At 37.3% G+C, this 15,653-nt stretch overlaps 1 protein-coding gene across 4 annotated transcripts in view; it reads left to right on the top strand.

Moving 5' to 3' along the window:
- LOC145663985 (3-oxo-5-alpha-steroid 4-dehydrogenase 1-like) overlaps window positions 1-14,107 on the top strand; it is a 34,139-nt gene extending 20,032 nt beyond the window's left edge. For all 4 annotated transcript variants that reach the window (XM_081730251.1, XM_081730250.1, XM_081730249.1 and 1 more), the window contains exons 3-5: window positions 2,423-2,589; window positions 8,978-9,230; window positions 11,411-14,107. In XM_081730251.1, the coding sequence (XP_081586377.1) occupies window positions 2,423-2,589; window positions 8,978-9,230; window positions 11,411-11,477 (487 nt within the window). In that variant the 3' untranslated portion in view covers window positions 11,478-14,107. The remainder of the gene's footprint in view (window positions 1-2,422; window positions 2,590-8,977; window positions 9,231-11,410) is intronic.
- The last annotated feature ends 1,546 nt before the right edge of the window (window positions 14,108-15,653 follow it).

Genomic DNA, 15,653 nt, shown 5'->3' with positions numbered 1-15,653 from the left:
TTTATTTTTTCCAAACTACAAAAGATAGAAACGTGATTCGAACGTTACTTGATTAAGAAAAGTTTACAATTTAAACAGCCCGGATAGAAGTTCCAATCGCGGCGAGTCCATTGCTGCAGTTCAGCGAGCATTTCGCCGTCAATTTAATAAACAACCGCCGCCAGGCGTCATTTCTCTAACCACGTTCGACGTTACTTGAATGACACCATTCCAGGACGTTGGATTGGAAGAGGAGGAGCAGATGATCAGCTATATCGCCGGTGGCCTCCCAGATCTCCAGATTTCATTCCGTGTGATTTTTATCTATGGGGTTACGTAAAAGACCGTGTTTTTATCCCTCCTATGGCTGACACTCTTGAAGGTCTACGACATCGAATTGTTGAAGCTGTGAATTCGATAACTAGAGACCAGCTGATTCGTGTGTGGCAAGAAATGAGCCACCGTTTTGACATTTGTCGTGTAACACACGGTGCTCATATTGAATGCACACCATAATTACTAACAATAAATTGTAAACTTTTCTTAATCAAGTAACGTTCGATTCATGTTTCTATCTTTTGTAGTTTGGAACAAAATAAATATTTGAAATCTGTTCTTTCTTTTTGAATAACCCTGTATATTATCAGTAATAGAGATAGTGTGGGTGGGAATAAAAAGCTTATTATCTTTCCAACTGGCTATACTCTTACGCGATTTACTTTTTGGAATACAAATTTAACTAGTTATACCGTTAAAACTCATTAGGACGACTACCCAAATTTTTATAGTTAAAATCGATCATATAAAGGAGTACTCTCCTTAAACGATGTTTAATTATGATATTTACAAAGGATTTTCAAATCACGAAGTAGAAGTCAAGTAGAAAGCTACAATTATGGTGTTTAATATGGTTGATTCCAAGACGGATATAGGGGTATGAGAAGCGCGATGCCATAGGCAGAGCAAGAAACTCTGGGAGAAGGCTAGTATATATCGGGTGTTCTAAAAATGGCGCCCACGGACAACAGAGCGGTACTATTCAGGTCAAAAGGAGGCGAAAATATTATATAATGGTATATACTTTCCGGGGCCTCCTTCAGCCGCTGTAGGGAATCAAAAGTTTCACCATGTGGTAACGTCGCAGAACCATTAGCATTGCTCTCCGAATCTATCGGACAGTTACATTGATAGTTATGCTAATAAATGGGGCTAGTGTCAACTCCTATCGACTTTAACTGCCATCTGGAAAGAATTAATGTAACTATTTGATGGGTTTGTAGATCTCTATGGTTCTTTATCTGCGACGTTGCCACATACTACAATTCATGTCTATAGACGAGAACCCGAAAGATATCCCTACATTTTTTTGCTTTCTTTTTACTTGTAGAAAAGCGCTCTGTAGTCCGTGGGCGCCATTTTGGGAACACCCGATATATATTCAAAAACTCACTCAAGCTCACAAGATAATCCACAAACCCTGTCATAAAAAAGATCTATAAGTGAACTGAAGAAAGAAAGGAAAACAACATGATTTGAGAAAACGGTAGTCAATCAATTAGTTTTATTTATGGGGTTGTGTTAATAGGCTCGTTTGCCACGTCCTCTAATTTTTGGCAATATTGTAGCTGAACTTCTGCCGTTCCACATTTTCTCAGGTGTGAGTTCGGAAGGCAGTTCTACGAATCGTACCGAGTTCTTCCGATGCATCACACGTGACAGAAGGCAGTTCTATGATCGGTGTCGAGCCTAGGATTTACGAGTCGTCGCGGTCGCTCTAATTACAAAAGCAAGCGAACAATTGAAAGAATCGGTGGAAGTGATTGGGAAATGGAGAACCAATAGAAAACACACGAACACAATATTGTTTACCCTAAAGTCACGTAGCTGGATTCTTTGATTGATTGGGTTGGAGGTTAGCGTCACTTTTAGTACCAGGTCTATATAAGACGCAAGGCTAGTTGAAGGTGGAACCAGGAGTAAAAGTGCGGGGGAACGCGATGCGACGCCGTCCCCTCACCTCGAATTAATATTACGGCGTTCCCTCAGTTCCTAAAAAAATACAATGGGCAAACATAGGCAGGGGGAACGGCGTGGCTTACCGTCCACTTACCTTCTCAGATGCACTTTTACTCCTGGGTGGAACCACAGTTAAATGTTCAAATTTCAAGGCTCTGCCACCGGGAATCAAACCAAAACCTTGCGTACGGAAGGCGCAGCTGCTACCCAATAGAGCGGCAGAAAGGGGCATGGCTGAGATCGATATCAGGGACGTTACGCAACATGAAAGTTCTGCTATTGAGTTATCTTCTCGTAGAAAATTGTTTTGAAATTTTCAATGAGAAATTAGTCATTCTAACTTGGATCATTAAATTAGAAATCTGGACAAGAATTATATACCTTTTTAAGAATTATATCTGCTATTTTTTTTTCTTTTTTATTTCAGATCATTTGTTCATTCGATGAAAATGAAGAACTCAAAAGGTGCAGCATCTTGGATAATGTTGAATTTATTCGTCCTGTCGATTGTAAATGGATTTCTCCAGTGTTATGCATTGATTCACGTATCTAGATATCCACAAAATTGGCTCTTGAGTCCTAGATTTCTAACAGGTAAGATATTCAGTTTTTTCACTAGCTATTATGTTTTAGGGGAAACCGGGGTATTCACGAACACTGGGATAATGCCGAACACCCAAGTTTATGCCCAATGGAAGTTTGTTAGAAAACATACGATTTTTCTGTACGCTAGCGGGGGGACCTGGAAAAGTGTAGCATAAATTTGGTAACAATCAGTTGAGTGGATTGCCAGGTAAAAGACCTTTTGTTGTTTTTGTCGATTCACTTATCAACAATCTGCAAAATGATAAGTTGGTTCTCATCTTATCTATATTGTTACAAATAAGACTATATATTCCCCTATATTTGAGCATTAGTTCTTTGTAATCTTATTAGCTTGGGTGCAGTCAACAATTAGTTTCAACTTTAACAGTAAAATGGTGTCTCATGGGGAAATGCCAGCCGAATGTTCGCCACTACCCCGGAGTGTTCGGGATTTCCCTATGGTGTGAAATAAATATCAAAGACTTTTAAATAGTTTTTCAATTGAAAAGTAAGTAATGCGTTAACGAAATTGTTAGGGAAAGTAGATCATGTCTTGGTAATAAGCGTTATTAGCTTTATTAATTAGAATAGTTTACTAATTTTATTATTTTAGGCCATTAGTAGCCTACGTCATTATTCTATAGTCAGCAACCCTATTTTCCATATCTGATCTTTCATCATAGGCTGCAATTTTTTCTGTGTGTGATTCACAGTGTGTTTTACAAATTTATTTGCCCTGGTAGCGTCCATTAGCAGTTAGTCATTTTTTTTCAGTCTATTAACCACACTTGAACATTGGGCTAATAAAGAATATCGTCTTTGGAAGCAATACATTAATGCGTATATCTGTGATTTCTACAATTCCAAATAATGTTTTCATTTTAATGAATATTTTATTTAATACACCGTTATTTCTGAATTTGCTTCATAAGATTACATTTTGTTTACCCTATCACCTATTAGCTTTCATTTGTAATAATTTCAAAGATGATGAGGTCTGGTCATATTTCTCATTAACTTGAGGTATGCTTGTAATTATAATTCTTATTAAAGATTTAAATACTAAATTACGGTATAATTTTAATGTATTTTAATGCATTTCGCTTCTTTAGTAAAGGAAAATTTAAAGTAAATAGTATGTTCGGAATTGCCGACCACTGGGCCAATCCCGAACATAGGTACATTTTGAAAACATCTCAATGATTTGTTGAAAACTATTACTTTTGACTTCCCTCTGCACTTTAGTAAACGGAAATCTCCAAGCTTTCTATACACAAGAAATCTTAATTTTATCTCTAAAAACAAAAGAGTTATTTATATCAAAGCTTAAGTGTTCGTGAATACCCCGGTCTCCCCTAAATAATGTACCAATTAAATATCGAAGAAAATGTAAAAAATGGTTAAGGAACGCCCTTTCATTATTCATTGTTAGAAAACGTATAGTTTAACTTAATGTCTGAATATGGCTAATTTTTCCTGTATAAATTTACTGTAGATTCTAAGTTTTGAATATTTGTATTAGGTAAAGCCGAAGTACAGGGTAATCCAGAAGTTTGGAAAGCTCCAAATAAAATTGCAAATTGTGGATAATATGAAATCAAAATTTATAGGTGTGATACCCGCAAAAACGCAATCATGACAGAGCACACGGAAAATCTCCGTGGCTACCTTGAAAACTGTCATTTGTGTCAAAATTCTTAAATATGAACCATATGATGTAATAACATTTTCTGGTAGTGTGTGCTCTTAGAAAGACATCAATTCCTCCCCTCTGTTTTTTTTTTTTTTTTTTTTTTTTTTTTTTTTTAAAGCAGAGCTTTTGGATTGCGAATTTAGCATAAATATTACTGTTTGTTTGGTGTTGTGGATACGAAATCTCTTGGGTAAATTACGTTTACAAAATAAAATGTAACTCGGTACTATCAAGTTACTTCACCACAAAAAGTAAAAGGTTTTCATCACACAATGTACAAAATAACTAACGAGCTACCGTTACGTCATGTACGGAATAAGTAACGGGCTACCATTACGTAATATACGCAGTTGCCGTTACATAACATAAGGAATAAGTAACGAATTATTGTTACTAATGAATGGAATAAGTAACGAATTACCGTTATATAATGAACGTAATAAGTAACGAGTTTCTGTTACGTAATGTGCGGAATAAGTAATAAGTTACCGTTACGTAATGTATGGAATAACTAACGAGTTACATATTCATATTGTTCCTGAGATTAACTGGCAGATTCTTACACATAAATATTTCTTTAAATCTATTGAATAATTCTTCGAAATTGACAATCATTTTGTGTCTATACAGAAGCGGTGTTTTACTTTAATATTTCTTTCATTTGCATTGTTTAATGATACGTTACAGAACGGGCCTCTTTTTGTTATTGGACAAAAAAGTAAGTAACACAACACTACGGCAGTTAGGAAACGAGAATAGGTCTGCAAAAATAAATGAATAACAACTGGAATCAATTTACTTTGGTTTATTCAAAATAGGAACTTCTTTTGTCCCATACACAGGTTTGGACAATCAAATTAAGTCATTGAATGGCTTCTGGAAGCCCTGGACTGTGATGGCGTTCAAGCATTTAATCTCTTATGCCATTCAAAATCATGGCAACTGCAAAGGCAATTATTCCCATTAAGTTTCAATATCTCAAATATTTCCGTTGGAACTTTTCCTAAGCACATAACTGTAAACACAATCTTTGTTCCACTGTTAAACGGTGACTTTGTATCATAATATTAGCCTATACTTAGCCACGTCACGCACACACCGGCGACCGGCCACGTCGTAAATTTTTGCACGTGTTCCCAAGGTGCCACGCAGCGTTCAGCACCATGAAAAACATCCGTGACAAAAATAACTTTGCAGTAAAAAAAAAAAAAAAAAAAGTCAGTCTCATTTCCTAATTGCCTAAGTGGTGTACGCAAGGGTGTTTAACTCATCTTTGAGCAAAATATTATGGAAAAAAATGAGCATTTTGTATATTAAGATATACATATACAAGGATCCAAAACTCTGACCTTCTGCTAATACGTAATTCATGTACGGTGAGGGCTCACTCTTTAAAGAGCTTGTGATAAGTAGGTGAGCCGCGGGGGCAGGGAACACCTACAAAAATCAAATGGGAAGGTATGTCAAAATGGATGGCATTCGAAAGCTCTTAGGAAACAACTTTTGAGACGTTCATCACATATCGTTACACGAAAAGGGTAACGAATGGTGGAAGGTCAAACAACGACAGAGATTGAAACTGTAGTTCGACCTGTCACCATTCGACACCCCTTTCGTGTATCGATGTAGGATGAACGTTATCAAATGTCTCTTATGAGCTTTCAAATGTCATTCAATTTAACATACTTTCCCACTCGAAACGTTAGAGTTGACTCTTGCTTCCGGTCCTGATGGGCAATCACTTTTCTCGAGCATTTCAAACAGTGAATCTTCACCACGCATGCATTACTTGTTATCAGAAATCTCCAACACCGAACAGTTTCTGAGAAAGTGGTTCGGGATCAGACTTTGTGGACACCCTGTATACAAAGCTCAATCTTGTTCTGAAAGGATATGAGATTGACTGGCTTGATCGCCATTGCCATTTTTTGATGTTCTGCTCATGCAATTGATATTTCTTGTAGGTTAAGTTAACGAACTGTTTGTTTTCATATTATGCATACTTACTTCAAATGTCTGTGGGGGCCGCGGTGGCTCAGTGGTAGAGCGTTCACCTCTGGTGCTTGGGGTCCCGGGTTCGATCCCAGCCCCACCAAGTGAACTTTGTGGTGGACAAACACCGTGTGAGTGGGTTTTCTCGGGGTTCTCCCGTTTCCTTCCACTTTCTTCATTCCAGGATTTCATTCATCACTCATCATCACCGTCTTCTTTAGCCTAACCGGCATAACCGTGGGACGTAAAACTCAAAGATTTCATTTTTTCAAATGCCTGTGTTTGAAAAAAAAGGAAGTTTGTTGTTCTGTAATGGAATAGATCCTAAAGTACTTTTATGATAATTTTGGTAAAATTATAATTGTTATTATTATTATTATAACAGTGAAAAATTGATTTACTTGTTTCTGCCATGCAGATTTGATTCTCAAAATTAGCAAAGTAAGACATAAATTGATTTTACGTAGAAACTAGAGAAACAGAATACACTAAACATAAGAACTAGTTGTGAAATGATGATAAAGCCTTTAGACTATTGAGAATTCCAGTAGCGTACCCAGGAATTTATTTCGGGGGGGGGGGTCCAAACGAAATATGAAGCTATTTTATATTAAAATTACTAAAATTGCCCCTAAAATTAGGCTAAATTTTTAAAAAGTCGAAATTTCGGGGGGGTCCGGACCCCCGTGTCCCCCCCCTTCCGTACGTCCCTGGAGAATTCCATAGTTCACATTTGTTGAAACTTACATCTCATCTACTTCAGAAACAGGGAATGTCAATGAGGCTTAACTTCCAACCACAAACGCTGCTTCTTGGAAATTCACTCTCGGAAAATTCTGTGAAACCATTATTACCTTTCTTTCCTTGTATCTTTCGGCGAAAAACTTCTTATCTTTTCCTGTAACTCAAACTTCAGAAAGTAAAGCAAGAATAGTTTAGTTAATTCAGGGCCGTGCCGTGGAAAATCAGCGCCTGGGGCGAGAGTATACGACGGCGCCCCTACACATATATTCCAAGCAATTTTCCCTTTTTTCTCCCGAATTTTCCCCCCTTACTTCGGCGCCCGGGGCCGTCGCCCCGCTCGCCCCCCCTCCCACGGCACGACCCTGAGTTACTTCATAAACTTAACACAATACTTGTTACAATTACTTAACAAATGTTCTAACGCGTTACCTTGTATTATTACTTTAATAGTAACACAAGTTACTTGTATTAGATTACTTCATAAAATCATTGCTTGTTACAGTAATCTGAAACGTGCTCCGTTACCGTGTATTGTGACTAATATTTTCTTTTATTATACTTACGAGGGACGGTCGAAAAGTTCTCGGGATTTTGTTGTAACTCTTTATTACAACAATATAAGTGTACATTTATTACAACAATATAAGCGTGCATTTATTACAACAATATTAGTGTGCATTTATTACAACAATATGTGTGCATTTATTACAACAATATAAGTGTGCATTTATTACAACAATATAAGTGTGCATTTATTACGACAATATAAGTGTGCATTTATTACAACAATATAAGTGTGCATTTATTACAACAATATAAGTGTGCATTTATTACAACAATATAAGTGTGCATTTATTACAACAATATAAGTGTGCATTTATTACAACAATATAAGTGTGCATTTATTACGACAATATAAGTGTGCATTTATTACAACAATATGTGTGCATTTATGTACTTAATCGCCTTCAAAGTTGGCAACACACACACACACACACACACACAGTTGTTGCATCGCTCCTGTGATTGGTAGAAACACCGACGAAAGGTTTCTTTTTGGTATCTTCCGAAGTTCAGACGTCACGTTGGTTTTAATCTCTTCTGCATTAGCGAAATGGAAAAGGTCCATTTTTAGCTTTGGAAAGAACCAAATATCCAAGGATGTTATAAAATAGAGGATCTGCCCATATGTATCTTCATCCTATTAAATCAAATCAATGAAGGCAAAAAACAACCGAGCATCGGCACGTCTGATTGGCTACTCTCGTTTCCGCCATCGTCTTGATTGGCTACTTTCGTTTCCTCCGTGATTGTTGGCTCAAAACTTTGCGATCTTATTGGACCGAGTGGGCAGAGTAGGAGGTGGCGAAACTGTGACGTATGGCTTCAAGATTTAGTTGTAAGGGTAGATCCTCTATTTTATAACATCCTTGCAAATATCCGATGATGTTAAACTGTTTTTAATGCTGCCAAACTCGCTGAATCAGATTTTCCCCAATTTGCACATGAACTTAATGTTTGCGCGTTGCTCGATCTGTGAAATTGAGCCAACTGATCATAAGACACTCCTTCGTTCAGCTACACTACTCGTACACTGCCTGTTATGACTTGTTGACATTGTCAGTTTCATAATTAGGCAACCTAAAGACTGCACTGTACACAGTGGCGCATTTACGATTTTGTTTCGGGAGGGGCTTTGCTAACTTTCGGGGGGGGGGGGGGTTGCCTGAAAATGTGAAAATTCTGCAAGATATTTCATATACTTTACTATAGTAAGTAAGATTTCGGGGGGGGGACTTAAGCTCGGAAGCCCCCCTTAAATACGCCACTGACTGTACAAGATCCATTGTGATTACATCACAAATGTCATAACTACAACAACATTCCGGGAACTTTTCGATTGCACCTCGTATACCTATCACCACTTTTGTACTGATAACATTTACCAATTTCTTTTACTTTTTTCAGGTTTAGCTTTATTCCTTATTGGCGGATACATTAACATTCATCACGATAACATTTTGACAAATTTGAGAAGCCCCAAAGACACCTCATATAAAATACCACAAGGAGGGTTATTCTCCCAAGTATCTTGTGCCAACTATTTTGGGGAGATTGTAGAGTGGTGGGGATACTTTTTAGCCGCCAACAACTTCCCAGCATTCAATATGGCGTTCTGGTCCACAGCATATTTGGTGATTCGAGGATTGCAATACCATCAGTAAGTTTACATAATATAAGAATATTTTGAATGAACAATAGTATAATATTATTATTATTATTATTATTATTATTATTATTATTATTATTATTATTATTATTATTATTATTATTATTATTATTACGTATCAACTTCTGGCGTAAGTGTACAGGACTAGGGATGCGCACGAGACGAGTCGAGACAGGATTTTCCTGACAAAATTTGAGTCAAGACACGGCTCTTGCAAAAGAGAAATATACATTTCTCGCGTCGAGACATCACTTTTACAGGATATTTTTCGAGACGAGACAGCCACAAATCTTGTCTCGTGCGCATCCCTATACACGACCGCATAGTTCACTCCAAATGTATGTACAGTATGTGTGTCTTGTACTTTATTTCTCGGTATAACTATTACCCAGATCTAAACCAAATTTGGTAGACAACCAACCCAATACCCAAGAGATAAAGTTAGGTACGAGGGCGATTCAGAAAGTAATGTCTCCAAGGTGATACCTTTATTTGTGTTTGACAGATAGAACCGATACAGGTGTCAGTGGAAAGTTTGCAATGCCAGCTGCAAATGGTGTTATCATTTTTCAACATAGTCTCCGTTACGGGCAACACACTTGCGCCAACGCGAAACAAGGTTTTTCATGCCGTCGGCGAAGAATTGTACTGGTTGCTGGTGACATCATTGCCGATCTGTTGTTTCCACCTCCGCGTCACAACTGTAGCGTTGGCTCTTAAAGTGATCTTTAAGTTTAGGAAAGAGCCAAAAATCGCAGGACGCAAGATCCGGACTATAGGCAGGGTGAGGCAGAATGTCAACAACACTTTGCCAACAGATGGGACAACTTTTGATTTTTTTTTGGCGGAAGAGAGGACGTGTGGCGGTACTCCACCGACTGATGCTTCGTTTCCGGGTCGTAATGGTGTATCCATGACTCATCGCCAGTGACGAATGTTTCTGGGAGCAAATATTCCGCAATCAGAAATTCAATGACAGCCGCTGTTTCAACCGGACGTCACCACTGGATACCATGGATTGCTCCATTACTCTGGAACGAGAAGAGATAGTAAGGTGAAACAAATGACATTCTATAGCTTAAACATCAGTGCATTAATGATAAACAGTTCAGAATATTTGCAGTACTATTGGTCAAGTAGTGGGCTTGGAGGCATTACTTTCTGAATCACCCTCGCATATTTGGTAGCCGAGCTCGGCCAGGGATAGAGTCAACTTGCCTTGTATGCAAGAGCGCCGATTTCTCTGTAAATTTGGGGGGCCCATTCAGATGCAGAAGGTAGGCTATATATGTAAGGATTTCAAGACAAATTGCATTCAAATTATGCCAAATATTGCATATTCATAAATACAATAGAAATCCCACCCCCTGCCTCCCCAGGATCAGTGCTCTTGCTTCTATGTGGTATTTTATTTCTCGGTAACTACTGGTAAGATTTGAACTAAATTTGTCGGACAAGTAGTCCACCATCAGAGGAATAAAAATCATTTTGATGGCCAAGTTCGGTCAGGGGCAGGTTCCGCTCGACAACAGAGGTTGTGTTCCACAGCTTTGCATGTCGGAAGTCCTGAGTTCGGTTCACCGAATGTTCCTATTATTATTATTATTATTATTATTATTATTATTATTATTATTATTATTATTATTATTATTATTATTATTATTATTATTAGGGAACCATCCACCTTAGATCGTGACACAACCCCTAAACCCTAACTTTGTCTCCAGTTGCTTTGCTTCAATGTAATGCCTGCGATCTTCTGCCACATCTGTAGAAGGCATCGTAGCACGTTCATTGTTGTCGATACTTTGTAGGAACAGCCCTGTAACACCGATGATGGGCTTTTCTTGTGCCGTAATGCCAAGGGCGAAGATTTCTTTGTAAATTTGGGAGGGACCCATTCAGATGCAGAAGGCATATATGAGGGTTTTAAGACAAATTTCATTCAAATTATGCCAAATATTGTATATTCATAAATACAATGAGGGGGCCCACATGAACTTTGGTGGTCCCGGGTCCCCAGGCGTCCCAGGATCGGCGCCCTTGCGTAATACCTACAGACAATTACTGTTTCTTCTTGGTAACATTTTTGATATTGTGTATTTCATTCTATTTAGATTGAACTTTGGGATATTAAATGAAATGACTGTATTTTAATGTTTGTTTTGCAGGTATTATCGAGAGAAATTTGAAGATTATCCCAAACAAAGAAAAGCAGTGATACCTTTCCTATTGTGATTCATGATAGTGACACTTCATTGTAAAATATATACATGTAGTAATAAGAGCATCCTGAATATGCCCAGTTTTTTCAATTTCGTATTTAATTTCAGAGAAAGTTAGCACAAATGTGTCATCTACTGGGTAAATTTGAGACGTGGAAACATGAGGGACAGTCAAATGAAAGCAAACTAGGAGAAAAGTGTCATTAACCATTTGTTACTTCAAAGGCAACCTCTCCATCTCTTAATGCATTGATTCCACTGGGAGACGATGAGACATTGAACCCTATGTTTGAAAAGGCTTGTGGCTGCTGAAAGAATCACACATTAACCCAGTCACATACGTCATCGTCTCTTTTAAAAAAATCGTATTGGGAAATATCTAGGCTGTAGGGCAGTGTTCGAAGTGGAGAAAAAGCAGAGGCGGTATGTTTTATTACGATTTTGACTCGACATACCGGCTATCTAAATATTAAAATACAGTGAGGGTATGTTGTCTAAAAGATTGCATTTCTATTTACACAATGACTCAAAACCATAGGAGAGCTCCTACGCAGTTATGTGAAGAGAGCTGGGAGAGGCTTGGCCCCCGCCCCCAATTCTGAAAAAAAATTAAAAATATATATCCTTCCTTTGTATATAGATAATTATCTAGGTATATACGAAAATGCTCACAAAACGACTTTTATATTAATAATTTTTAAACAATTTCCCACAGGAGAACTCTCGAAAACCCTACTTGACTCAGGAGCATTCCAAACCCCCGGACGGTCCCCCCCCCCACGGCAGACAACCTCTAAATCCGCCCACTCTCTAAACATGTTATTTATATGCACTAAAGGAAGAAGACACACATACATAAGAACAAAACCAGGGTGCGAATTGGCGGGGGGGATGCCAGGGATTTCCCCCTCTGACAAAAATCTTTCCCACCCTGGAGAAGAAAAATTTTATCCCTGGCAGGGATAACTTTTCCCCCCTCTGGAGTATTTTTAAGTGGACATAAAGATAAGTAGGTCTACTTTGCGTAGCTAACCTAAATATTACTTGAGTGAAAATTTATGAAAGATCTCACATCTCAACTGTTTTGTACTTGTTAGTGTACATATATATATATGGGGGGGAGGACTGGGTGCGCATATGGGTGAAATTCATCCCCCCCCTGGGAAAATTTTTCAATTCGCACACTGAACAAAACAATTGAGTATGGCATAACAAAATATAAAACAAGATATAAACTAGGTGAACCTCTTTGTAGACACCTCATTTTTAAAACAAAAGGTAGGAAAAAGATAACAAAAATGTCGGTATTGGCATCTTAGAAATTATTTCTATGTAAAAGAGAGCATATTTTTACATGCGAAGCTATTCGTCAATTACTGTGTATAGAAATGGATTTATTAAAAGGATATTAGCATCCACTTTCCAGTGACGGTATGTCTTGATCACTGAAAAAAAAGAGGCGGTATGTCTTCAATACTGAAAAACCAGAGACAGTATGGCATACCACCGCATACCGTCTCACTTCGACCACTGCTGTAGGGAGAATATTGAAGAATTTGCTAGTCAAATCACTAAGATGAGTAGTAGTGATCTAATTTGCCTGTCTTGCATGAGCGTAATATTACACTGATTAGTGACGTACGCAGAATTTGATCAAGGGATGAGTGTTTAGACACTCAATCTCATAATCCAATCAGGACAAGCATGATTTTAGTTTATATCTCTTAATATAGTAAATTTTGGTTTTCTATAATATCTTGCTGAAAGGAGTTCAAAACCCTGAAACCCCCTTGCGTACGCCACTGGCACTGATGCATGTCACTCTCAAAATCTTTTATGTTATGCGTAATCCAGTACAGAAGAACGTAACATGTGATGGCCGTACACAACACCCATCCAATGATGAGTCATGTGTCCTTCCAATTTCTTCAGCAGCCGAAAAGCGCATTACAACTCTCCGTTCTTTGCTCTCCTTAATTTCTGATGAAGGACGAAAACATATGTTAGTACGCTAGTGGTGTGCATGTAAAAGCTGACACTGTCCTTTCCAGTGTTTCCCTACTAAATGACGGTACCCGTAACGAACGCCAGTGTTACCATCTTCCATTTCATTTGAATGTCCCTCATGTGTATACAGTAAACTCACGATTATCCATGAAATGACTGACACGGCAATCACAGATAATTCGCAAAATAGCCGAGAAAGGACATAAATCTACGTAAAAATGTTTTAAAACAATTTTTATTTTCAGTAAGAGGCCCACACATGCAATTATAATTGAATAAACAATAGTTTTTTTTTTGTTTTTACAAATTTGTTGGTTTACTTTGTCACCAAAAATTAGTCAACTGCTTTTGTTTTCTCGCGTAAAAACTCCTCTTCTTTATCTGTGATTGAAGTTTCTTTAAGCAACATTTTGTCCAAAAAAAAAAAAAAAAAAAAAAAAAAAAACAATTAAAAACGCAAAGGAAGACTGCAGATAATCGATGGTTTACTGTACACGTATATCCTAGCCGTTTATATCGTATATTATAATTATAGCAAAAATACTGTGTTTTTTTCTTTTCTTTTATTATGTCGTTGTTATATTTATGTTACATAGAATTATACAATAATTTTACAATAAATTGTATTGATTTTCATGAGTACTCTTATTTACAAACCTAGAAGTGAGTGGACAGAATTTGAGGTGGCGATAACCCTTCTCCTAATCACTTAGAGTGACCTTTTAAGAAATCCTACTAAACAACATAACATTTTAAAGTTGATTCAATACTTCATGTTTCTTGCATCTGTGATGGCTGAACCATACTGATATTGTCAATTGTCCAATCCAAAGATAGGGTTGTGCACGGGATGAGACGAAATGTAATTTCTATGGTGAGATTCGAGACGAGACATAGCTCTTCCAATAGAAACATATACATTTTTGGAAACGAAATAGCCTCAGCTCAACTTTTGTCTCGTGTATCAACCCCTAAATCTGTGAATCCAATGGATAATGTTAAATTCACCTTTCCCTAGGTTTGAAAACAGATTGGGTAATGTTGATTCACATTCTTCCAGATCAGTGAATCCCATAGATAATGTCGAATTCACCTTAACCTAGATATGTGAATCCCATGGATAATGTTGATTCACCTTCCCCTAGATCTGCGAATCCCATAGATAATGTCGAATTCACAATAACCTAGATATGTGAATCCTATGGATAATGTTGATTCACCTTCCCCTAGATCTGCGAAGCCCATAGATAATGTCAAATTCACCTTAACCTAGATATGTGAATCCAATGGATAATGTTATTCACCTTCCTCTAGATATGCAAATCCCATACATAATGTCGAATTCACCTTAACCTAGATATGTGAAACCCATAGATAATGTTGATTCACCTTCCCCTAGATCTGCGAATTCCATAGATAATGTCGAATTCACCTTAACCTAGATATGTGAATCCCGTAGATAATGTTGATTCACCTTCCCCTAGATCTGCGAATCACATAGGTAATGTCGAATTCACCTTAACCTAGATATGTGAATCCCATGGATAATGTTGAATTCATCTTAACCTAGATCTTCAAATCCTATGGATATGGAGAGTTCACCTTAACATAGAGTTGCGAATCCCATGGGTAATGTTGAATTTACCTTTCCCTATATCTAGGAATCCCATAGATAATCATGAATTCAGTGTTTCTCCCATGGACAGATGTTTAAAATCCAAAGGGAGAAGGTTTGAGAAGATCAAAGGTGACAAACTCGATTATATAGCGTTACATGTAAAGAAAATATAAATTTGAAATAATACAAGACGAATTCAAACGTGAGAAAGTTGACTTCTAAGGGAGGAGAGTGGACATTTTTACGATTTTTTTTAGAAGCTTGCTTTGAGCCGTTTTTACTTGTACATAAAAGCATGAAATTTTGAATATATTTTCTTTAATTCGAGATACAAGCGCAGGTAGAAGAAGCCGTGGAGAATTGCTGCTGAGTTTTAATAATACGTGGAAAATATGAAAAAAAGGGCGGAAATTTTAAGAACATTCGTCTTTAATATTAGCTTATTTATGTGTGAAACCGAACTTTTTTTTACAATGCTTTTCTTAGGTTACTTCTGTTTCTTTGTCGTAGTCAAATCTTGCAACTTAAATTTTATACATTTCCACACTGAGAAAAAAAAAGGAC

Source organism: Thermobia domestica, chromosome 11 (genome assembly GCF_964235325.1).
Source record: "Thermobia domestica chromosome 11, izTheDome1.hap1.1, whole genome shotgun sequence".
Lineage (NCBI taxonomy): Eukaryota > Metazoa > Arthropoda > Insecta > Zygentoma > Lepismatidae > Thermobia > Thermobia domestica.
This window is presented reverse-complemented; position numbering and strand designations above follow the sequence as displayed.